At 42.2% G+C, this 26,059-nt stretch overlaps 1 protein-coding gene across 3 annotated transcripts in view; it reads right to left on the reverse strand.

Annotated features, from left to right (window-relative positions):
- Positions 1-2,932: 2,932 nt before the first annotated feature.
- Positions 2,933-26,059, reverse strand: part of LOC133549561 (zinc finger protein 260-like) — a 30,600-nt gene continuing 7,473 nt past the window's right edge. Inside the window, exons 3-8 of one of the 3 annotated variants that reach the window (XM_061895097.1) lie at positions 22,471-22,941; positions 7,704-7,778; positions 7,467-7,604; positions 7,075-7,295; positions 4,959-5,118; positions 2,933-3,121 (exon numbers count right to left, since the gene is read on the reverse strand). In XM_061895097.1, the coding sequence (XP_061751081.1) occupies positions 2,964-3,121; positions 4,959-5,118; positions 7,075-7,295; positions 7,467-7,604; positions 7,704-7,778; positions 22,471-22,941 (1,223 nt within the window). In that variant the 3' untranslated portion in view covers positions 2,933-2,963. Of the gene's footprint in view, positions 3,122-4,958; positions 5,119-7,074; positions 7,296-7,466; positions 7,605-7,703; positions 7,779-17,182; positions 22,942-26,059 lie in introns of those variants that run through there. The other 2 variants (XM_061895104.1, XM_061895088.1) reach the window with 2 other exon arrangements.

Here is a 26,059-nt window from a genome sequence, read left to right on the forward strand (position 1 = left end):
CATGCGCCACATATAAGCCACTTCCGTTTCCTACTTCAAAGCGGTATTTATTTTCAAAATATAGGCATTTTTAAATGTATATTTAAAGGCCTACTGAAATGAGATGTTCTTATTTAAACGGGGATTGCAGGTCCATTCTATGTGTCATACTTGATCTTTTCGCGATATTGCCATATTTTTGCTGAAAGGATTTAGTAGAGAACATCCACGATAAAGTTCGCAACTTTAGGTCGCTAATAAAAAAAAAGCCTTGCCTGTACCGGAAGTAGCAGACGATGTGCGCGTGACGTCGGTTGTAGGGCGCTGTCACGCCAAATGTATAGTTGTTTGACTTATTGTTTGTAATTGTTGAAATTTATAAATAAACCTTTAAAAAACAAAAAAAATTCCTCTCCCTACAAATCCCCCCCCCCCCCCCATTTACTTCCGGGGTCATGATTAATACAGACGTTTTGTTAACACTATATTAGAAAAATATAACGCTATGTTATAAAAATACAGCCGTTTTGTTAACGTTATATTATAAAAAATTAAATTAAAAAAACAATTTACAAACACAAGCTATGGGATGACACATTTACTTCCGGGTTCACGTTTCCTCACGTTTCCTCTTACGTCATCCCATAGCTTGTGTTTGTAAATTTTTTTTTTTTTTCAATCAATCATTCAATGTTTATTTATATAGCCCTAAATCACAAGAGTCTCAAAGGGCTGCACAAACCACAACGACATTGTTTTTTTTTAAATATAATATAGCGTTAACAAAACGTCTGTATTTTTATAATATAGCGTTCTATTTTTGTAATATAGCGTTAACAAAACATCTGTATTAATCATGACCCCGGAAGTAAATGGGGGGGGGGGGGGGGGGGGTTGTAGGGGGAAGAAATTTAGCGAGACAGCTCCTCACATCCTCACATTGTTTACAACCATAGCCAGCAGCAGCTAGAGCTATTGGGACCGAGAAAGCGACAATTTCCCCATTAATTTGAGTGAGGATGAAAGATTCGTGGATGAGGAAATTTAGAGTGAAGGCCTAGAAAGAAAAAAAAAAAAGACGAGGGCAGTGTGTTGAGTAAATGTGATCTCATTGTTATTAATGCTGCTTCTGTGTATCAAGAGAGAGAGGCTTGCAGTTGTTGTTTTGTGCCTCCAACAGGTTATATACGGTAGTGCCGGCTCATCCGTGTTATCGTCACGTGATCTCTTCCGGTTCAATGCGTGCCAGAAAATGACGTTATACACACAGGAAAGTTTGATGTAGTTGTGTTCTATTTTCCCCAGTCACCGATGTTTTATTTCCCGGTGCTGTGAGACATTGTACTGAACCAGCCTTAAAATAAACCATCATCTTTCATACACATACAACTGGAGTATTCATTGAAGATGAGTGAAGAAAGAAGAAACCCAACACAGTGAGAGCAATTTAGATGTTTTTAGACACATTTACTAGGATAATTCTGGGAAATCCCTTATCTGTCTATTGTGTTGCTAGTGTTTTAGTGAGTCAAATAGTACCTTAAAGTCAGAGGGGTGTGGCCACGGGTGTGTTGACCCAGAGTCTCTGAGAGAAGTCACGGCAGCTGCAGGAGGACGCTGGCTCCGCTGATCTCCGTTAGTGGCGACTTATTGCCACAATTTTCGGGGGGGGGTGTCCTTTTTTTTTTTTTTTTCTTTGTCATGAAAAAGGGAGGTTTTTGTGCTTCAATCAATCAATCAATCAATGTTTATTTATATAGCCCCAAATCACAAATGTCTCAAAGGACTGCACAAATCATTACGACTACGACATCCTCGGAAGAACCCACAAAAGGGCAAGGAAAACTCACACCCAGTGGGCAGGGAGAATTCACATCCAGTGGGACGCCAGTGACAATGCTGACTATGAGAAACCTTGGAGAGGACCTCAGATGTGGGCAACTCCCCGCCCCCTAGGGGACCGAAAGCAATGGATGTCGAGCGGGTCTAACATGATACTGTGAAAGTTCAATCCATAGTGGCTCCAACACAGCCGCGAGAGTTCAGTTCAAAGCGGATCCAAGACAGCAGCGAGAGTCCCGTCCACAGGAAACCATCCCAAGCGGAGGCGGATCAGCAGCGTGGAGATGTCCCCAACCGATACACAGGCGAGCGGTCCATCCTGGGTCTCGACTCTGGACAGCCAGTACTTCATCCATGGTCATCGGACCGGACCCCCTCCACAAGGGAGGGGGGGACATAGGAGAAAAAAGAAAAGAAGCGGCTGATCAACTGGTCCAAAAAGGAGGTCTATTTAAAGTATACAGAGTATATATGCTTGGTGCACAAATTTTAAGTGTATATTGTGTTTTTTATGTTGATTTAATAAATACATTTTTTAATTTTTTTTTTTGATAAAAATGTATTAAAAATTCTTCTGCGGCCCAGTACCAATCGGGCCACGGCCCGGTGGTTGGGGACCACTGCTCCAAGGAACGCATTCGCCACAGAGGCGGGTAGCGCCTTGGCTCCGAGCTGGATCCGCTCCGCATCCATGTTCAAAACCTTACCTCCGCGGCGAGTGCGGATTGGGACCCAGACATACATCCGCCGCGGACCAGCAACGGACTCATAAAAACCCTGGCTCATCTGGCCCGGGTCCGTTTTGGACCCGTTTATCTTATTTTCAAAGTCCCTTCTGTTCTTGCTGTAGGATAAAGTAGGAAACTAACACTATCACTCGGCCCTACTACAGCAATATAGACCCAAACTTAAATATGCATTGCCTTGTATTTTTAAACTAACAATATTGTCAATAGGCAGAAACAGAAAATGGTCAATTCACTCTATAAAGTAAATATATAATATATAAATAGTAAATATAAATATTTAATCTATTAGTCTACAATTTAAGAGAAATGCTGCTCCATGCACAGCTAACATCAGAAAATGAATAACTGGTGAATGACAAGAATTTCAATAAAAGGTTGTTTATTGATACATTTCTATTCCTCCTGATCTGTCTGTGGAGGCGGAGGTGGAGGCGGAGGCGGGACTCGTCTCCTCGCTGCCCGATCCGCCGCCAGGTTGAACCACCTGATGGCGTGTTTGGTGACCTCAGCGTCCGTGGCTGACCTTGTCACCACAGTTTTTCTCACAGCACCTGCAATCCAACGAGATTACAAGACCGATACGTTTATGTTCATGTTTACAATATGTAGCATCCAAAGCCAAGTATGCTTACACAATACAAAATATGAGATAAGTATTAAGGAGATTACATTTGAAAAAGAAACATGACTTCAAGTTACAGGAGGTGGTTAAAATAAGAGCTGTGGAAGACATCCAAAATGTTCAAACAATATCGTTATTTGGTTCCTTGATCAGAGTACTGTATGTGTGGATAAATCTGTGTGGTTCTGTCATGTTTGTTTGGCTCTGTTGGATGACGGCCATATTGGACCAAAAATAAGGCATGGGTAAGTTACACATCTGTGAAGGCACCATTAAAGGGGAACATTATCAGCAGACCTATGTAAGCGTCAATATATACCTTGATGGTGCAGAAAAAAGACCATCTATTTTTTTAACACCGATTTCCGAACTCTAAATGGGTGAATTTTGCCGAATTAAACGCCTTTCTGTTTATCGCGCTGGAGGCGATGACGTCAGAATGTGACGTCGCCGAGGTAACACACCCGCCATTTTCATTTTCAACACATTACAAACACCGGGTCTCAGCTCTGTTATTTTCCGTTTTTTTGACTATTTTTTGGAACCTCGGAGACATCATGCCTCGTCGGTGTGTTGTCGGAGGGTGTAACAACACTAACAGGGAGGGATTCAAGTTGCACCACTGGCAAGAAATCTGCCGCCAGACCCTCATTGAATGTGCCAGAGTGTCTCCACATTTGACCGGCGATGCTAAGACAGACATGGCACAGAGATGTATGGATAACCTGCAGATGCATTTGCAACGATTAAGTCAACGAAATCACAAAGGTGAGTTTTGTTGATGTTGTTGACTTATGTGCTAATCAGACATAGTTGGTCACGGCATGACTGTCAGCTAACTGATGCTAACATGCTATGCTAATCGATGCTAACATGCTATTTACGCTAGCTGTATGTACATTTGAAACTAGATACCCACATTTAATGCGAAACAAACACTTACCAATCGACGGATTTAAGTTGCTCCAGTGTCACAAGATGCGAAAGTCCTGATCGTTTGGTCCGCACATTTTACCGGCGATGCTAATAAGGCAGCCATGCTATGGGCCACGTCATTAGGTACACCCACGCCATGGCCGAATAGCGTCAATAGCTATTCGCTCAATAGCTTCAATTTCTTCTTCAATTTCGTTTTCGCTATCTGCCTCCATACTCCGACCATCTGTTCCAATACATACGTAATTTGTTCAATCGCTTAAGCCGCTGAAATCCGAGTCTGAATCCGAGCTAATGTCACTATATCTTGCTGCGGTAACCGCCATGTTGTTTGTATTGGCAGCACTGTGTGACGTCACAGGGAAATGGATAGTGGTTTCGAAGATAGCGAAAATAAGGCACTTTAAAGCTTTATTTAGGGATATTCCGGAACCGGTAAAATTTTGAAAAAAACTTCAAAAAATACAACAAGACACTGGGAACTGATATTTATTGTTTTTAACCCTTTTGAAATTGTGATAATGTTCCTCTTTAAATTCCTGTTTGGAGGGTTTGGTTGTGATGATTTGTTACATGTTTGTCATACAATGGCAGATGCTCGTGTGATTTGGTATTACTTTATTTCTTTTTTTTTACGGTGTTTGACGGTGTTGAACATGCGAAGAAACGCAATAAAGGAAGTCGACAAACATCAGTTGAAGCGTTACGTTAATCTGACCACGAGAATAAGTTTGGGAGTAGCTACAGGTATGATGGTTGCTACGATTTTTAAGTCTAACCCCACTATTGACTTTGAACGTATGTACTTTTACTTTGAATGATATACTTACTGAAAAGCAAGGTCTTTGTTGCCATCCTGCTGAAGGCCTTTTTGTTGTTGACACCCTTCCAGTTGATCTGATGTGAAACGTCATCTGTGAAGATCCTGCCCAGGATGTTCCAGGTCACCCGCTTCACATCCTTGCCTCCAAAGGTGGCCAAAGAAGAAATCTAAAAGGCAAACATATCTTAAAACAAACAGGTAAACACTTTTAAAGGGGAACATTATCACAATTTCAAAAGGGTTAAAAACAATAAAAATCAGTTCCCAGGGGCTTGTTGTATTTTTTGAATTTTTTTTCAAAATTTTACCAGTCTCCGAATATCCCTAAAAAAAGCTTTAAAGTGCTTGATTTTCGCTATTTGCGATGCCACTATCCATTTCCCTGTGACGTCACACAGTGCTGCCAATGTAAACAAACAACGTCGAATACCACAGCAAGATATAGTGACATTAGCTCGGATTCAAACTCGGATTTCAGCGGCTTAAGCGATTCAACAGATTACGCATGTATTGAAACAGATGGTTGGAGTATGAAAGTATTGAAGAAGAAACTGAAGCTATTGAGCGAATAGCTATTGACGCTATTCATAGCCATAGCATGGCCGAATAGCTGCGTTAGCATCGCCGGTAAAATGTGCGGACCAAACGATCAGGACTTTCGCATCTCGTGACACTGGAGCAACTTAAATCCGTCAATTGGTAAGTGTTTTTTTCGCATTAAATGTGGGTGGAAGGAAAAGTAATATAGTTGCAAATGCATCTACAGGTTATCCATACATCTCTGTGCCATGTCTGCTTTAGCACCGCCGGTAAATAGCATGTTAGCATCGATTAGCTGGCAGTCAACATCAACAAAACTCACCTTTGTGATTTCTGTGACTTTATCGTTACAAATGCATCTGCAGGTTATCCATACATCTCTGTTCCATGTCTGCTTTAGCACCGCCGGTAAATAGCATGTTAGCGTCGATTAGCGTAGCATGTTAGCATCGATTAGCTGGCAGTCAACATCAACAAAACTCACCTTTGTGATTTCTGTGACTTTATCGTTACAAATGCATCTGCAGGTTATCCATACATCTCTGTTCCATGTCTGCTTTAGCACCGCCGGTAAATAGCAAGGTTAGCGTCAATTAGCGTAGCATGTTAGCATCGATTAGCTCGCAGTCACGCCGCGACCAAATATGTCTTATTAGCACATAAGTCAACATCAATAAAACTGACTTTGTGATTTTGTTGACTATCGTTGCAAATGCATCTGCAGGTTATCCATACATCTCTGTGCCATGTGTGCTTCAGCACCGCCGGTAAATAGCATGTTGGCGTTGATTAGCGTAGCATGTTAGCATCGATTAACTGGCAGTCACGCCGCGACCAAATATGTCTGATTAGCATATAAGTCAACATCAACAAAACTCACCTTTGTGATTTCGTTGAATTTATCGTTGCAAATGCATCTGCAGGTTATCCATACATCTCTGTGCCATGTCTGTCATCGCTGGTAAAATATGGAAACACTTTGGTACAATCAATGGGGGTCTGGCGGCAGACACTTTGGCATCTTGGGGCCAGTGGTGCAACTTGAATCCCTCCCTGTTAGTGTTGTTACACCCTCCAACAACACTGCGACGAGGCATGATGTCTCCAAGGTTCCAAAAAATAGTCGAAAAAAACGGAAAATAACAGAGCTGAGACCCAAGGTTTACAATGGGTTGAAAATGAAAATGGAGGCTGTGTTACCTCGGGGACGTCACATTCTGACGTCATCCCCTCCAGAGCGATAAACAGAAAGGCGTTTAATTCGCCAAAATTCACCCATTTAGAGTTCGGAAATCGGTTAAAAAAATAGATGGTCTTTTTTCTGCACCATTGACGCTTACATAGGTCTGGTGATAATGTTCCACTTTAAGCTTAAGTTGCATTTAAAATCTTTTTGTTCCTGTTGAAAGCGTTCAGAAGTGTAGAAAAACAGAACCTGTTCTCTTGGCTCATGGACCTATGCTACTTTTACACAGGATGTCAAACCAGGTAGATTGTGGCTGACTGACATAATCTTACCACTGATTCAATAGAATATTTGCATAATCATGGACAATCAATTCATATTAAGTAAGAAACCTCACCACTCTTTGTCGAGCTGGGTCATTCGATGGTTCCTTCAAAAATTCCTCAAAGGCCTCCACTGCCTTCAACTCGTCCAGTGGGAACTGGATGTTGGCCGGCATTTCAACTTCTGGCCCCGGGGTACTGGTCAACCTGCTGGTCAAGAAGTTGACCTTCGCCATCAGCTGGTCTTGGGTGTGTTTAATCGTTTCCAGCAGGCTAAGGATCTGGACCTCAGCCGCTGTTGACAAACAGCAGTATAAAATATATCCTGACATTAGCTATTGATCTTGGTTAATGACAAAAGTTATTGACGAAGTTTGAAGAAAATATGTGATTGGTTGTGAATTTTAATTGTTTCCAAAACCTGTGGGACGGAATGACCATCCGGTATTTGTCAGTTATTTCTCACCTGAGCAGGAAATGTTGTCGGCCATCCTTCCCCCTCGCCATGTCGGCCTGTAGGCCAGGCGGGATCCAGGCTCCTCTGTCTGCCACATGTTGAGGGCTGGTGCGGGGGGTGGAGGGAGTCGAGGAGGGACTGCCGTTCCTAGTGAGGTGGGCATTGTGAGAGAGTCATCAGTTAACCATGACTGATAGTACCCAAGGGGCCTATCTGTTCACTAATATTTCAGAGATCAGTCCCTACCTTGTGTAACTCTCTGCATGTTTAACGCAGTTGCTGGTGAAGGCATATGAATAAGTCTTTCTCCATGGTGAGGTGCTAAGGGAGATAAATTGGTATTAAATGGTTGTGATCTGTTAACCACGGTTACTGGAAGCTGAGAATTTTCATGCAATATTGCATGAATGCAGACATTTTTAACTGAAAAATATTTGGCTGAGATTTGTTACGCAGTATGCAGAAATCCAAGATAAGATGCAACAAAACATTTCCTACGAACAGTACTCTCTCTCTAAAAAAACCCCCCAAAAAACAGAACTGGTTGATATCACAGCATTTTCTTCTCCCTGGTTCTGTCTACTGCCTTCGGCACATGTTCTGAAGGTGTCCTCCTTCACCGATGGGAAACTTTTCAACCTCACCCGTTTGTGCTCCAAGACCAAGGTGACCAGTGTCCTCCTGAGGGAAATGCTTTTTGCTGATGATGTATCTCTAGCATCCCACACCGAGTCCGGGCTCCAGAGGCTGATGGACAGGCTTTCATTTGCCTGTAAAGAGTTTGGTCTCACCATTAATCTAGAGCCCAAAAAAAGTCTGCGGGCTATAGAGCGTTTTCCGTTCGGGCTCCAGTACTCTGGAATGCCCTCCCGGTAACAGTTCGAGATGCTACCTCAGTAGAAGCATTTAAGTCTCACCTTAAAACTCATCTGTATACTCTAGGCTTTAAATAGACCTCCTTTTTAGACCAGTTGATCTGTCGCTTCTTTTCTTTCTCCTATGTCCCCCCCCTCCCTTGTGGAGGGGGTCCGGTCCGATGACCATGGATGAAGTACTGGCTGTCCAGAGTCGAGACCCAGGATGGACCGCTCGCCTGTGTATCGATTGGGGACATCTCTACACTGCTGATCCGCCTCCGCTTGAGATGGTCTCCTGTGGACGGGACTCTCGCTGCTGTCTTGGATCCGCTTTGGACTGAACTCTCGCGGCTGTGTTGGAGCCACTATGGATTGAACTTTCGCAGCATCATGTTAGACCCGCTCGACATCCATTGCTTTCGGTCCCCTAGAGGGGGTGGGGGGGGATTGCCCACATCTGAGGTCCTCTCCAAGGTTTCTCATAGTCAGCATTGTCACTGGCGTCCCACTGGATGTGAATTCTCCCTGCCCACTGGGTGTGAGTTTTCCTTGCCCTTTTGTGGGTTCTTCCGAGGATGTCGTCGTCGTAATGATTTGTGCAGTCCTTTGAGACATTTGTGATTTGGGGCTATATAAATAAACATTGATTGATTGATTGATCAATCTAAAGAAGACCAATGTCATGGGCCAAGATGCTGAAACTCCACTCTCCATCTCCGTCGACAATCGGACTCTGGAATGTGTCAACACCTTTACATACCTTGGATCCGCAGATCTCCAGTGACTTGCCACTTGACATAGAACGTTCCATCCGGCTTGCGAGAGCCGCCACAGTGATGGCCAGGCTGTCCAAAAGAGTATGGTGGAACAACCAGCTATCCACGCGCACTAAACTCCAGGTCTACCAAGCCTGCGTCATTAGCGAGGCCTGGACCTCCTACACCAGACATGAGAAAACAGCTAAACAGCTTCCACCTGCGCTGTCTTCGCCGCATCCTGGGAATCTCCCGGCAGGACAAAGTTCCCAAGATGGAAGTCCTAGATCGTGCTCACTCCACCAGCCTGTTCACCATGCTCAGCCAACGCCGCCTGAGATGGCTTGGCCATGTCCACAGGATGGACTCCAGCCGGCTCCCCAGAGCTGTCCTTTCCGGCGAATTGTCAACAGGCTCCAGACCCTGCGTTTCAAGGACGTGTGCAAACGTGACATGAAACTGGCAGACATCGACCACAACAACTGGGAGGCAGACTGTTGCCACAGGAACCCGCCATGCCGAGGAGAAGCATATCTCCCTGTTGCAGGCGAGGAGACTAAAGCGGAAACTGCGTGACGTGGGACCTGCTCCTGTGTCAGAACCCTCCCCATACGTCTGGGACCTGCTCCTGTGTCAGAACCCTCCCCATACGTCTGGGACCTGCTCCTGTGTCAGAACCCTCCCCATACGTCTGCGCCAACTGCACCAGAGATTGTCACTCCTGAGTGGGGCTGTTCAGCCACAGCCGCCGCTGCAAGAAAGAATGAACTCCCCCAGGCGCAACCCATCGTCATTACTGACGGACGGACGCCTATGATGATATTTTTTTTAATTTTTATTTTTTTCAAGATGGCGCTGCTGTAGTGGCTGCTGTAGGCAGGAGCTCTGTGCTCTTGTCAATCAATCAATCAATGTTTATTTATATAGCCCCAAATCACAAATGTCTCAAAGGACTGCACAAATCATTACGACTACAACATCCTCGGAAGAACCCACAAAAGGGCAAGGAAAACTCACACCCAGTGGGCAGGGAGAATTCACATCCAGTGGGACGCCAGTGACAATGCTGACTATGAGAAACCTTGGAGAGGACCTCAGATGTGGGCAACCCCCCCCCTCTAGGGGACCGAAAGCAATGGATGTCGAGCGGGTCCAACAGGATACTGTGAAAGTTCAATCCATAGTGGCTCCAAGACAGCAGTGAGAGTCCCGTCCACAGGAAACCATCTCAAGCGGATCAGCAGCGTAGAGATGTCCCCAACCGATACAGGCGAGCAATCCATCCTGGGTCCCGACGAGCGGTCCATCCTGGGTCTCGACTCTGGACAGTCAGTACTTCATCCATGGTCATCGGACCGGACCCCCTCCACAAGGGAGGGGGGGACATAGGAGAAAGAAAAGAAGCGGCAGATCAACTGGTCTAAAAAGGAGGTCTATTTAAAGGCTAGAGTATACAGATGAGTTTTAAGATGAGATGTGTCATCCTTTTGTGTTTCCCTCTTGTTTTCATGTGTTATTATATTTTTTTGCATTTTGGTCCGGGACCCTTTGGGACTGTGTGACAAGGGGTGGCACTTTCGTGACCTCCGTGGTGCTTTTTTTGTGGACTTCTGGATCTGCCTCCCGGGAGCCTTTTGGCCATGGAGACCAGCTGCTGGGTGTCTGCCACACCGGAGTTGGTTTGGAGGGACTGGAGGAGATGCGGATGAGGGGACAGGGCTGCAGAGCTAGCACTGAGCGCTGGGACGGAGAGGCTTCGCGGCGTCTTGACTGGGTGAGCAGGTGTCGGACACCTCAGTCACCTTGGACGTATCCTCGCTCATCCATGCGGACTGGACACTGGCCGAGAGTGGAGTTTTGCTGTTTTGGTTGCTTTGTTGGGTCTGCTCCTGTCTCTGGCCATGCTCCCTCCACCCCAGCGGACGATGGCGTGGAACACCGCAGAACAGTGTATATATTTATTTTACTTTTTATTCATAGCTGTATGTAGAAGTGTCTGGTTGTATCTGCTGCTTTAATGTCTTTAATGTCCTCTGTGTTCTTTGATGTTTGATGTTTCCCTCTTACACACATGGAAGAGGGATGTGTACTATGGCTATGGGTTGTTGTTTTGTTTTTTTTCCCCTTGGCCTCAGTCTGCACCCCCACTCCAGGGCCCAGGCTAAGACCGATTTTTTTAAATTTTATTTTAATCCCCCCCCCCCTGTTTACCTGTATGTCATCTTTTTTGTAAGGGGCGCTGGAAGCCGGCAGACCCGTCAGCGATCCTGTTCTGTCTCCCTGTAATGTTTGTCTGATCTTGAATGGGATTGTGCTGAAAATTGTAATTTTCCTGAAGGAACTCTCCTGACGGAATAAATAAAGTACTATCTAATATAGAAAAGAATCGGCTTGCACAAGCGCAGTCCACACTAACAAATACGGTGGCTGCCAAGGTACAATAACTACCAAGTGAGCGTTACGTGAATGCTCTACAGCAGGGGTGTCGAACTCATTTTAGATTGGGGGCCACATGGAGAAAAAATCTATTCCCAAGTCACGGCACAATAACTTGAAAAAGAAGACAACTTAAGATTGTTTTCCTTGTTTTAAAAATAGAACAAGCATATTCACGTTCGAGATGCCACCACAGTAGAAGCATTTAAGTCTCACCTTAAAACTCATTTGTATACTCTAGCCTTTAAATAGACTCCCTTTTTAGACCAGTTGATCTGCCGTTTCTTTTCTTTTTCTCCTATGTCCCACTCTCCCTTGTGGAGGGGGTCCGGTCCGATCCGGTGGCCATGTACTGCTTGCCTGTGTATCGGCTGGGGACATCTCTGCGCTGCTGATCCGCCTCCGCTTGGGATGGTTTCCTGCTGGCTCCGCTGTGAACGGGACTCTCGCTGCTGTGTTGGATCCGCTTTGGACTGGACTCTCGCGACTGTGTTGGATCCATTGTGGATTGAACTTTCACAGTATCATGTTAGACCCGCTCGACATCCATTGCTTTCCTCCTCTCCAAGGTTCTCATAGTCATCATTGTCACTGACGTCCCACTGGGTCATTATTGTCACCGATGTCCCACTGGGTGTGAGTTTTCCTTGCCCTTATGTGGGCCTACCGAGGATGTGGTAGTGGTTTGTGCAGCCCTTTGAGACACTAGTGATTTAGGGCTATATAAGTAAACATCGATTGATTGATTGATTGATTCTGAAATTGTACAAATCATAATGTTTTTGGGTTTGTTTTACACTCACATGGTGCGGTTAATAGTGTTCTCTTTATTTGTTGTTATTTATATTTTCTGAATAAATCGTGTGAAAATGTTCATCACACCAACTAACACCAACTCATTACATGGAAATCAAATTACAGTATTTATGTAGTTTGGAGTCTTGTTCACGAGTGAGGGAAGAGTGGATGGTGAGATCGACAGGCGGATCGGTGCGGCGTCTTCAGTAATGCGGACGTTGTATCGATCCGTTGTGGTGAAGAAGGAGCTGAGCCGGAAGGCAAAGCTCTCAATTTACCGGTCGATCAACGTTCCCATCCTCACCTATGGTCATGAGCTTTGGGTCATGACCGAAAGGATAAGATCACGGGTACAAGCGGCCGAAATGAGTTTGGGTCTCTCCCTTAGAGATAGGGTGAGAAGCTCTGCCATCCGGGAGGAGCTCAACTTAAAGCCGCTGCTCCTCCACATGGAGAGGAGCCAGATGAGGTGGTTCGGGCATCTGGTCAGGATGCCACCCGAACGCCTCCCAAAGGAGGTGTTTAGGGCACGTCCAGCTGGTAGGAGGCCACGGGGAAGACCCAGGACACGTTGGGAAGACTATGTCTCCCGGCTGGCCTGGGAACGCCTTGGGATCCCCCGGGAAGAGCTAGACGAAGTGGCTGGAGAGAGGGAAGTCTGGGTTTCCCTGCTTAGGCTGCTGCCCCCGCGACCCGACCTAGGATAAGCGGAAGATGATGGATGGATGGATGGATGGAGTTTGATCATTTTCCTCGACTGATGTACTAACATCATGTGGTTTATTTTGTACATACGTAGCATCATCTACAAAGATACAAATAATTGCTATTGCGACATCCAGCGGACACATTTACAACAGCTGTTTCTTTCATTAAAAGTGAAGTGAAGTGAATTATATTTATATAGCACTTTTTCTCTAGTGACTCAAAGCGCTTTACATAGTGAAACCCAATATCTAAGTTACATTTAAACCAGTGTGGGTGGCACTGGGAGCAGGTGGGTAAAGTGTCTTGCCCAAGGACACGACGTCATTGACTAGGATGGCGGAAGCGGGAATCGAACCTGCAACCCTCAAGTCGCTGGCACGGCCACTCTACCAACCGAGCTAAAACGCCCCTATCAGTCATGGTTAACTGATGACTCTCTCATAAAACATTTCAGGTTAATTTTTATACTTGGCAAACCTGTTTGCGGGCCTGATCCGGCCCTAGGGCCGTACGTTTGACACCCCTGCTCTACAATCTTTTTCACTTCCGGTTCACCATCGCTGTGTCTGTTTTACTTCCGGTTCACTGACATAGGAAAAAAAAGCGAGATCTTGCAAAACATCTATATCCCTTTAGGGGCCTGTAGTTTTTTGTAGTATTATGTTTTATTATTGTTATTATTTTTGCAATGTATGCACTTTTTTCTGGTTCGAGCACCAGCCATCGAAAATGTCTGTGCACGTGCTTGTGGACGGACGAAAAAAAGTTTAAAGTTAAATTGTCCATTAGGTGTTTTAAGACAAGAAAAAAATGCCTTTATTTTGGAAAAAACAAAAACAAAACGCTGTCAAGTAGGGAAAGGAAGTTGCTGATTTTTGGGTGCATGCACAAACTACTTGCAGCAAAAGGGATAAGATTCAGATGGCTGTGGTTTTTCTGAGAATTTTCCAATTTACGATCTTAAAGCCGTAAAGTTCCACAGCGAATATTGCAAAAAAATACCTCAAACTACATATTTTCCGAAGCTGTGTCTGTTTTACTTCCGGTTCACTGGTATAGGAAAAAAAAATGAGGTGTTTTAATACAAGAAAAAATGCCTTTATTTTGGAAAAAAAACAACAACAAAAAAACGCTGTAAAGTAGAGAACGGAAGTTGCTGATTTTTTGGTGCATGCACAAACTACTTGCAGCTACAGGGATAAGATTCAGATGGCTGTGTCTTTTTCTGAGAATTTTCCAATTTACGATCTTAAAGCCGTAAAGTTCCACAGCGAATATTGCAAAAAAATACCTCAAAATTCATATTTTCCGAAGCTGTGTCTGTTTTACTTCCGGTTCACTGGTATAGGAAACAAAAAAAATGAGGTGTTTTAATACAAAAAAAAAATGCCTTTATTTTGGGAAAAAAACAAAAACAAAACACTGTCAAGTAGAGAACGGAAGTTGCTGATTTTTTGGTGCATGCACAAACTACTTGCAGCAAAAGGGATAAGATTCAGATGGCTGTGGATTTTTCTGAGAATTTTCCAATTTACGATCTTAAAGCCGTAAAGTTCCACAGCGAATATTGCAAAAAAATACCTCAACATTCATATTTTCCGAATCTGTGTCTGTTTTACTTCCGGTTCACTGGTATAGGAAAAAAAAAAAAAAAAGAGGTGTTTTAATACAAGAAAAAAATGCCTTTATTTTGGAAAAAACAAAAACAAAACGCTGTCAAGTAGAGAACGGAAGTTGCTGGTTTTTTGGTGCATGCACAAACTACTTGCAGTCACAGGGATAAGATTCAGATGGCTGTGGTTTTTCTGAGAATTTTCCAATTTACGATCTTAAAGCCGTAAAGTTCCACAGCGAATATTGAAAAAAAATACCTCAAACTACATATTTTCCGAAGCTGTGTCTGTTTTACTTCCGGTTCACTGGTATAGGAAAAAAAAAAAAAAGAGGTGTTTTAATACAAGAAAAAATGCCTTTATTTTGGAAAAAAAACAACAACAAAAAAACGCTGTCAAGTAGAGAACGGAAGTTGCTGATTTTTTGGTGCATGCACAAACTACTTGCAGCTACAGGGATAAGATTCAGATGGCTGTGGTTTTTTTTGAGAATTTTCCAATTTACGATCTTAAAGCCGTAAAGTTCCACAGCGAATATTGCAAAAAAATACCTCAAACTACATATTTTCCGAAGCTGTGTCTGTTTTACTTCCGGTTCACTGGTATAGGAAAAAAAAAAAGAGGTGTTTTAATACAAAAAAAAAATGCCTTTATTTTGGGAAAAAAACAAAAACAAAACGCTGTCAAATAGAGAACGGAAGTTGCTGATTTTTTGGTGCATGCACAAACTACTTGCAGCTACAGGGATAAGATTCAGATGGCTATGGTTTTTCTGAGAATTTTCCAATTTACGATCTTAAAGCCGTAAAGTTCCACAGCGAACATTGCGAAAAAATACCTCAAAATTCATATTTTCCGAAGCTGTGTCTGTTTTACTTCCGGTTCACTGGTATAGGAAAAAAAAAATGAGGTGTTTTAATACAAGAAAAAATGCCTTTATTTTGGAAAAAAAACAACAACAAAAAAACGCTGTAAAGTAGAGAACGGAAGTTGCTGGTTTTTTGGTGCATGCACAAACTACTTGCAGCTACAGGGATAAGATTCAGATGGCTGTGGATTTTTCTGAGAATTTTCCAATTTACGATCTTAAAGCCGTAAAGTTCCACAGCGAATATTGCAAAAAAATACCTCAAACTACATATTTTCCGAAGCTGTGTCTGTTTTACTTCCGGTTCACTGGTATAGGAAAAAAAAAAAGAGGTGTTTTAATACAAGAAAAAATGCCTTTATTTTGGAAAAAAAACAACAACAAAAAAACGCTGTCAAGTAGAGAACGGAAGTTGCTGATTTTTTGGCGCATGCGCAAACTACTTGCAGCTACAGGGATAAGATTCAGATGGCTGTGGTTTTTTTTGAGAATTTTTCAATTTACGATCTTAAAGCCGTAAAGTTCCACAGCGAACATTGCGAAAAAATACCTCAAAATTCATATTTTCCGAAGCTGTGTCTGTTTTACTTCCGGTTCACTGGTATAGGGAAAAAAAAAAACTTTTGCTAGATCCCGCAAAACATTTTTTTCCCCTCCATGTCCTTTTAGGGGCTCCGTAAAAAACTAAGATTTTGTAAACGTACATTGTTATTTTAGCTAACAGCCTCTACAATCTCAAATGATCGTATTGAACAAAGAAGAAAATCACTAAAAGTGTAGATCTACACCAGGCCCAATCTCCCATAAAATAAAATCTCAGAATTATTGTATCTAAATAATCGCAACCATTCCTGTTGCCATGAGTTCCCGGCAAGAAGACAAAAGCTGTCTTTGATCCCACCAAGAAGAAGGCTTGTAAAACTCCACCGTGTAGGATGGGAAGCAACATGAAGGTGTTCTTTGAAACACAAAGTGTGAGGCTTGTGTGGCATTGTAATGGTTCTTCCAGGGATGCGTCAAAGCGATGAACACAACAAGGTATGTTATAAATGGATTTATTAAATAATAAAAAGGCTAGGAAGAAAAACACTGGTGTAAAGAGAAAGCAAACAAAAGACGCTAGCGTGAAAACTAGGATAAAACACTAGAAAACAAAAACTTGGCACGAGAGCACAAACGAGAAAACAAATCATCAGTTTGAAAACTGGAATAATCACGTGGCATAGCATGAGAGCTAGCCAGAAAATACATATAGTAGAAGAATGAGAGTAGTCACGGTTGCACGTAGGCAAATTAGGATCCGAGAATGAATAACGAAAAGGGGCGGGTTTAAATAAGGGAGGTGATTAGAAGAAAACAGGTGTGCGTAGATAACAAGGGGCAGGTGAACTAATGAGCTACCATGGTGACAGACTAAACAGGAAATAAAGACGTTAAACAACGGGGTGATACTAAAATGGAACAATAAACCAGAATATGTACAGATCCGAGCAGCGGATCGCAACACAAAGTTTTGTGATAACATAAATACAATTATTCTGACAGACACATTACTGTATTTCCCCACCACAAACATCCTACTCCGATCTAAACTTGTATAAACACATTCATGTCCGAACAACTAAGATATTCAGTTGTGCGCATTGAACCTACAGCTTGTGCTCTCTCAGACCTGAGTGATAAACGTGAACACTTTTATCAACTTCATCTTTATTTCAAGAACAAAGCGATACAAAACACCATACACAAAACAAACACTACAGCAATGACGCAGTCTTTCAAAACGCCAACAATGTGATCACCAAACTAAAAACTATCTTCAATACATTTTCGAAATGTGGTTATGAGAAAATATATATTCAGCAGTTGTCAGACTATCAGTACTATTCAGGCAAAATATTAAAGTAGCAGTAGAGTGAAAAACAAGTTGCCTCTACATTGAAGCTATTATCATATAGATCTGATTTATGACACCAAAAGACTTCCAAAGTTTGTGAATAAATATGTATGATCAAAATAGTAGCAGAAGTAGCCACAGATCCATTTTGGAAAAATTATGACCCAGGACCTCACATTTTTGAGGCCGAACACAAAGAGGATGAGCAATAAGTTTCAGAAAGCTGACAGCAACACTAGCATCTGCAGCATTGCTAGGTGCTAAACATACAAACTAACAACAACAAACCAGAATAAAACAAACATTTACTGTAATATTTTCATTCTTGCTGGGATGTCCACCGACACCGTTTAGATGAAGATTCAATCACAATCCTCGGGGAGGGTTAAAATAAAAAGTTTCCGCAACAAGCATCTTTTTGGCTGTTGTTGGCGGTTTCTAGATGTTTTTAAAAAGAGTATATAATGAGCGCAACAGAGGACCATCCCTCTGTTGACTCAATTGTTAGCAATTTATTTAGGATTTCAAATGCATAGAAAAAGATAAGTATATGTGTTCTTGTCTTACATAAGGATTCTGAATGATAAACAGCACATCTCTTTCCAATTTTTGCATATTTCTAGTATGACTGACCTAATAATATGGTGAGAGTGCTGTAGCGTTACTAGAGTGATGCAGAATCTCCGGAAATTACCGAAGAAATTCGGAGCGGAATATTCAAAATGGCTGGCTGAATTTGTGGCATTTTAGACGGTATTTTCACATAGTTTGCGGACTGCAAATACAAATGGATATGGTTTAACTAAAGGCTTAGTGGCCACATGCGTGGACAGCACCTTTTCACCGTTATTTACAAAATTGTGTGCACTACTGAATTGGGGTCTTATGGCCGCGTATGTGGACACTTATACTGCCATCTGGTGGTGTCAGAAGAGTATAACATACGATGGAATTTGGAAAAAAGAAGTGTAAAAATAAGAATTAGTATGTCACCAAACATGAAGTACACATTTGTGTACTTATGGACGAAGTACATCATATCAAAAGATGATTCTTAGTTTTTATTTTAATAAGGGTCTGTCACGCCTATGGTTCATGTTTTGTTTTGGTCATGCTATGTTTAGTTTTTTGGACATTTAGTTTTGTTTTGCATTTCCTTGTTTGTCTTGCCATGCCAACTGATTTAGTTTTCTGTCATGTCTGATCATGAGTTTTGTATGGCCATATTACCCTGAGCATCCCCAGTCTTATTCTCAAAGCTAAGCAGTGTCTGGCCTGGTTAGTACTTGGATGAGAGACTGCCTAGGAATACCAGGTGCTTTTGACCCTTTGGACTCTAAGTTCCTTTTTTTTTCACTCCCTGTTTTGTTACCATGACAACCAATCAGTTCACCTGTCTTGTCTCACACCTGTTTTCACTCATCATGTTCATTATTTAAGCCACAGTTACCAGTTAGCCAATCTGGCAACATCACCTCATTCACGCCCTCGATTATCTGCCTCATGCCTTGCAATGCTGTCCATTTTGTCCACGTAAGTTTTTGTTATTCATGCCACTGCGCAAGTGTTTTTGTTTCATGTTTGTAGTTTATAGTCTTTGTGCTAGTCTTTTGTTCCATAGCCCAGTTTTTTGTACCGCCATTGTGCGCGCTTTTTGTTGGTTCCTGTTTTTAGTTTTAGTGTTAAAATAAAGATGTCTTTACCTTCACGCCGTTTCCACTCCATTCGCTTTGCACCTCGGGAAAACAAACCAAGACCAAGTCCAAGCCTGACAGGGTCCAATAAGCCCAAATAGCAAAGAGAAATAAAAAAAAAAATGTAAACAAAAAGCTTGGGCCTTAAAAGGTTAATGGATACAATGAAACACAAACAAGCACATAAAGTTGACTTGTTTTTCCGCAATACTGCTCCTTTAGTACCTAAACTCAACTTTAGTTTTAAAATAAAAAAATATAAATTCGTAACGTATAAGCTACAACAATTAAAAGAATACTATTACCAATAAAAACATAGCTATAGCAATGTAAAAAAAGAATAAAAGTAAGTTATTCTGTTTTAAATTCAGTTGTATACCTTTTACAGTAATTTTAGCACCATAAAGTGCCTGCTTTTTTTTTTTTGTCAAATAGGATTTAATGAGATTTTTGTTAATAAAATAAAAAACTCCTTACATTTATCGGTGGAGTACATCTTTGGACAATTTTGAACAGTATTTTAAAGGGGAACATTATCACAATTTCAGAAGGGTTAACAACAATAAAAATCCGTTCCCAGTGGCTTGTTGTATTCTTTGAAGTTTTTTTCAAAATTTTACCGGTCTCGGAATATCCCTAAATAAAGCTTTAAAGTGCCTTATTTTCGGCTCTCTGCGAAGACACTGGCCATTTCCCTGTGACGTCACACAGTGCTGCCAATGTAAACAAACAATGGGAATACCACAGCAAGATATAGTGACATTAGCTCGGATTCAAACTCGGATTTCAGCGACTTAAGCGATTCAACAGATTACGCATGTATTGAAACAGATGGTTGGAGTATGAAAATATTGAAGAAGAAACTGAAGCTATTGAGCGAATAGCTATTGACGCTATTCATAGCCATAGCATGGCCGAATAGCTGCGTTAGCATCGCCGGTAAAATGTGCGGACCAAACGATCAGGACTTTCGCATCTTTTGACACTGGAGCAACTTAAATCCGTCGATTGGTAAGTGTTTGTTTCGCATTAAATGTGGGTGGAAGGAAACGTAATATAGTTGCAAATGCATCTGCAGGTTATCCATACATCTCTGTACCATGTCTGCTTTAGCACCGCCGGTAAATAGCATGTTAGCATCGATTAGCGTAGCATGTTAGCATCGATTAGCTGGCAGTCAACATCAACAAAACTCACCTTTGTGATTTCGTTGACTATCGTTGCAAATGCATCTGCAGGTTATCCATACATCTCTGTACCATGTCTGCTTTAGCACCGCCGGTAAATAGCATGTTAGCATCGATTAGCATAGCATGTTAGCATCGACTAGCTGGCAGTCAACATCAACAAAACTCACCTTTGTGATATCGTTGACTATCGTTGCAAATGCATCTGCAGGTTATCCATACATCTCTGTGCCATGTCTGCCTTAGCATCTCCGGTCAAATGTGGAGACACTCTGGTACATTCAATGGGGGTCTGGCGGCAGACACTTTGGCATCTTCGGGCCAGTGGTGCAACTTGAATCCCTCCCTGTTAGTGTTGTTACACCCTCCGACAACACACCGACGAGGCATGATGTCTCCAAGGTTCCAAAAAATAGTCAAAAAAACGGAAAATAACAGAGCTGTAATGTGTTGAAAATGAAAAGGGTGGGTGTGTTACCTCGGCGACGTCGCATTCTGACGTCATCGCCTCCAGCGCGATAAACAGAAAGGCGTTTAATTTGCCAAAATTCACCCATTTAGAGTTCGGAAATTGGTTAAAAAAATGGATGGTCTTTTTTCTGCACCATCAAGGTATATATTGACGCTTACATAGGTCTGCTGATAATGTTCCTCCTTTAAACAAAACAATAAAGTCATATTCTGATAAAAAAAAAGAGAATGTTTGAAAATGCGTATTTCGGCGTTCTTGCAGAAATTTAAGATGCCTGATATTTGTGAAAAAAGCAACGGACCTATTTGGAAGTCCTGGCTTTAGGTGTATGTGCCACATATGAGCAACATACCACTAACTAAACAGCTAACTGGTTCCTCTCCCCCTTGTGTGTTTGAATGTGTCTTACCGCGTCTGCTTTGAGATTAAACCCTTTGCAGCACACTGAACAACTAAACGCTTTTTCTCTGGCGTGTCTTTTCATGTGTTCCATCAAATGGCTGTTCCGAGAAAAGCTTTTACCACAAACTGAACAGTTAAATGGTTTTTCTCCAGTGTGTGTTCTCATGTGTTGAGTTAAACAGCTGTTCCCAGAAAGGCTTTTACCACACACGGAACAACAAAATGGTTTAAGTCCAGTGTGTGTCATTTTGTGATTTGTCAAACCTTTTTTGGAAACAAAGATTTTACCGCAGACAGAGCAATTAAATGGTTTTTCTCCTGTGTGCGTTCTCATGTGTGGCTTCAAAGCGCTCTTTTGCAAAAAGCTTTTACCGCAAACTGAGCAATTATATGGTTTCTCTCCCGTGTGTGTTCTCATGTGTTGGGTTAAATTGCACTTAAGAGAAAAGCTTTTACCACAAACTGAGCAGATACATTTTTTCTCTCCAGTGTGTGAGCTCAGGTGTTTTGCCAAATTGGATTTTTGACAGAATCCTTTACCACAAACTGAGCAGTTATAAGGTTTTTCTCCCGTGTGTGTTCTCATGTGTTCATTCAAATTGCTCTTCTGAGTAAAAGATTTACTACAAATTGAACAACTAAACGGATGAAGTCCTGTGTGTGTCATTATGTGTTGAGTCAAACCTTGTCTGGAAACATAAATTTTACCACAAACTGGGCAATTAAACGGTTTCTCCCCTGTGTGCGTTCTCATGTGTGGAATCAGACCATTCTTTTGCGAATAGCTTTTACCACAAACTGAACAATTAAATCGTTTCTCCCCAGTGTGTGTTCTCAGATGTTTTGTCAAATTGCTCTTTAGCAAAAAGCTTTTACTACAAACCGAGCAATCAAATCCTTTCTCTCCCGTGTGTGTTCTCGTGTGTTGCGTCAAATTGCTCTTATAAGAAAAGCTCTTGCCACAAACCGAGCAAGTGAATTTTTTATCTCCTGTGTGTAATCTCATGTGTTTTGTCAAGTTAGTTTTTTGACGGAAACGTTTATCGCAAACTGAGCATTTAAATGGTTTTTCTCCCGTGTGTGTTCTCATGTGTTCAGTCAAACTGCTGTGATAAGAAAAGCTTTTACTGCAAACTGAACAATTAAATGGTTTTAGTCCAGTATGCGTCAATAGGTGTTTGGTCAAACCTCCTTTGGAAACAAAGATTTTACCACAAACTGAGCAATTAAATGTTTTCCTTCCTTTGTGTGTTTTCATGTGTTGAGTCAAATTGCTCCTTCTTGAAAAGCTGTTCGCACAAATTGAGCAGCTGAAACCTTTTTTACCTCTCTTTTGGTCAGCGCATTCAGGCCGTTTGTTGTTAGTGTGAGTCCTTATGTCACCTTCCCAGTCTGGATCGCCGCTCAACGGTTCCTCAAACCCGTCTTCAGAATCGCTTTCTGATAGTGGAGCTAAAAGGTTGTCTTCTTGTGGTTTCTCTTCACCTTCACAGTCTGTATCGCTGCTCAAAGGTTCTTCAACCTCGTCTTCAGCCTCACTATCTGATAGTGGAGCTAAGAGGTTGTCTACTTGTGGTTTCTCTTCATCATCTTCAGTCTTCACAGAGACAACAGTCAGTGGAAACTTGGTGTAATCAGCTTCCTCTCGTCCTAGAAGACACTCTCCCTCCCGAGTGATGCAGAGTTCCTCCTCTTCCTTTTTAATGCAGGGTGGTTGTGGAGTCTCCTGCTTCAAAGTGGAGCTCCCCCCTGACTGAGGGGAAACTTCTTCTGGATTACCCATCAGCTGCTGGACGTCTGCAAGACACAAACAACAAAAACACACTTTCTTCTATGTACTGTATGTGTGTGTAGTTTTTTATGGCCATTCATTTAGAGCCTTGCCAGAATGATGGATCAATGTTTACATGACTTGGCTTAGACTCGGAGAAGTGTCGCTAGAATAACAGAAAATACAACATATTTTTGATGTACTTAAGGGAACTACAAACCAGCTTTGGGGAAAACAATCAATACGGAAATATATAGGATATATACCGTATTTTTCGGACTATAAGTCAGTTTTTTTCAATATTTGGCCAGTGGTGCGACTTATACTCAGGAGCGACTTGTGTGTGAAATTCCATCCACCTTCTTCCGCTTATCCGAGGTTTGGTCGCGGGGGCAACAGCCTAAGCAGGGAAACCCAGACTTCCCTCTCCCCAGCCACTTCGTCTAGCTCAGGGGCGCTCACACTTTTTCTGCAGGCGAGCTACTTTTCAATTGACCAAGTCGAGGAGATCTACCTCATTCCTATTTATAATTTATATTTATTTATTTATGAAAGAGACATTTTTGTTAACAAGTTAATGGTGTTTAATGATAATACAAGCATGTTTAACACACATAGATTCCTTTCTTTCATGAAAACAAGAATATAAGTTGGTGTAATACCTGATTCTGATGACTTGCATTGATTGGAATTAGACAGTGGTGCTGATAACGTCCGCATTTTCAAATGGAGGAAAAAAAAAAGTCCTCCTTTCTGTCCAATACCACATGAAAGTGGTTGGATTTGGCATCTCATTTGTCCAACATGTATACTCCTTTTTAAACACTTTGTTATGAGAGTAGCATATGTGTGTGTGGCCCTTTAATGTCTGGCAGCAGGTGAGTGACGTCAGTGAGTGTGCGGGTGGGCAAGCAAGTGAGAAAGCGGTCGCTGAGGGCGGGGGAGAAATACATTGGCATCAAACTCCGTAGCTTGCTAGCTTGTGCACGCTAGCTTTCTGAGACTCTTATTTTGTTAGCACAGGCAGGATGAAACAGGTCTTTTATGGTGAAGACAGGAACTGTGCAGTCGGTCTTTAGAGTTTTGACAGTAGGTACGGAGTCTCTAGAAATAAAATGTGTTTCTCTGCGTCCGCCCTGTTAGTGATTTTTTTCTTAAATATGAGCTCGCAGCAGCCAGCGTCATCTCACAAGATCCTCGGGTGCCGAGAATGTCAAACAACTGACGAAAGTGAAGTCTTGGTATGATTGATGATTGCTCATTTTTATGTCTATTTTTTAATGCCTGGCTTGAGATCGACTGACACACCCTCCGAGATCGACCAGTCGATCGCGATCGACGTAATGCCCACAAGAATGGGAAAGAATTCCACTTTCAAAGCTTCAACAATTAGTTTCCTCAGTTCCCAAACGTTTATTGAGTGTTGTTAAAAGAAAAGGTGATGTAACACAGTGGTGAACATGCCCTTTCCCAACTACTTTGGCACGTGTTGCAGCCATGAAATTCTAAGTTAATTATTATTTGCAAAAAAAAAAACTAAGTTTATGAGTTTGAACATCAAATATCTTGTCTTCATGGTGCATTCAATGGAATATGGGTTGAAAAGGATTTGCAAATCATTGTATTCCGTTTATATTTACATCTAACACAATTCCCCAACTCATACGGAAATGGGGTTTGTAATTAAATCGGTTTATACTTGCTGAACCGTCCCATTTGTAACGTCTATAGGTGTGCTTTCATGCATATTTGTATGTGCTATCGCACTGTAATCAAGCCAGTGTCGCAAACATTTGCGTTTGTGTTAGTATTTTTAACTTGTAATGCCATTCTTTTTGTATTGTTTCAGTTTCATAATTTCATCGTTAAATTCACCAAAACATGACCACAGAGTTATTGAGTCTGTTTAAAGTTCAACTTAAAAGTACCCATGATTGTCACACATACACACACTAGGTGTGGCGAAATTTTCCTCTGCATTTGACCCATCATCCTTGATCACCCCCTGGGAGGTGAGGGGAGCAGTGAGCAGCAGCGCTGGCCGTGTCCGGGGTTCATTTTTGGTGATTTAACCCCCAATTCCAACCTTTGATGCTGAGTGCCAAGAAGGGAGGTAATGGCTCCCATTTTAATAGTATTTGGTATAGTTAGCTCAGGGGTGTCTTAAAGGGGAACATTATCAGCAGACCTATGTAAGCGTCAATATATACCTTGATGGTGCAGAAAAAAGACCATATATTTTTTTAACCGATATCCGAACTCTAAATGGGTGAATTTTGGCGAATTAAACGCCTTTCTGTTTATCGCTCTGGAGGGGATGACGTCAGAACGTGACGTCGCCGAGGTAACACAGCCGCCATTTTCATTTTCAACCCATTGTAAACATTGGGTCTCAGCTCTGTTATTTTCCATTTTTTCGACTATTTTTTGGAACCTTGGAGACATCATGCCTCGTCGGTGTGTTGTCGGAGGGTGTAACAACACTAACAGGGAGGGATTCAAGTTGCACCACTGGCCCCAAGATGCCAAAGTGTCTGCCGCCAGACCCCCATCGAATGTGCCAGAGTGTCTCCACATTTTAGCGCCAATGGCAGACATGACACAGAGATGTATGGATAACCTGCAGATGCATTTGCAATGATAAATTCAACGAAATCACAAAGGTGAGTTTTGTTGATGTTGACTTATTTGCTAATCAGACATATTTGGTCGCGGCGTGACTGCCAGTTAATCGATGCTAACATGCTACGCTAATCGACGCTAACATGCTATTTACCGGCAGTGCTAAAGCAGACATGACACAGAGATGTATGGATAACCTGCAGATGCATTTGCAATGATAAATTCAACGAAATCACAAAGGTGAGTTTTGTTGATGTTGACTTATTTGCTAATCAGACATATTTGGTCGCGGCGTGACTGCCAGTTAATCGATGCTAACATGCTACGCTAATCGACGCTAACATGCTATTTACCGGCAGTGCTAAAGCAGACATGGCACAGAGATGTATGGATAACCTGCAGATGCATTTGTAACGATAAAGTCACAGAAATCACAAAGGTGAGTTTTGTTGATGTTGACTGCCAGCTAATCGATGCTAACATGCTACGCTGATCGATGCTAACATGCTATTTACCGGCGGT

The sequence above is a fragment of the Nerophis ophidion genome, linkage group LG01, assembly GCF_033978795.1.
Source record: "Nerophis ophidion isolate RoL-2023_Sa linkage group LG01, RoL_Noph_v1.0, whole genome shotgun sequence".
In the NCBI taxonomy this organism is placed as follows: Eukaryota; Metazoa; Chordata; class Actinopteri; order Syngnathiformes; family Syngnathidae; genus Nerophis; species Nerophis ophidion.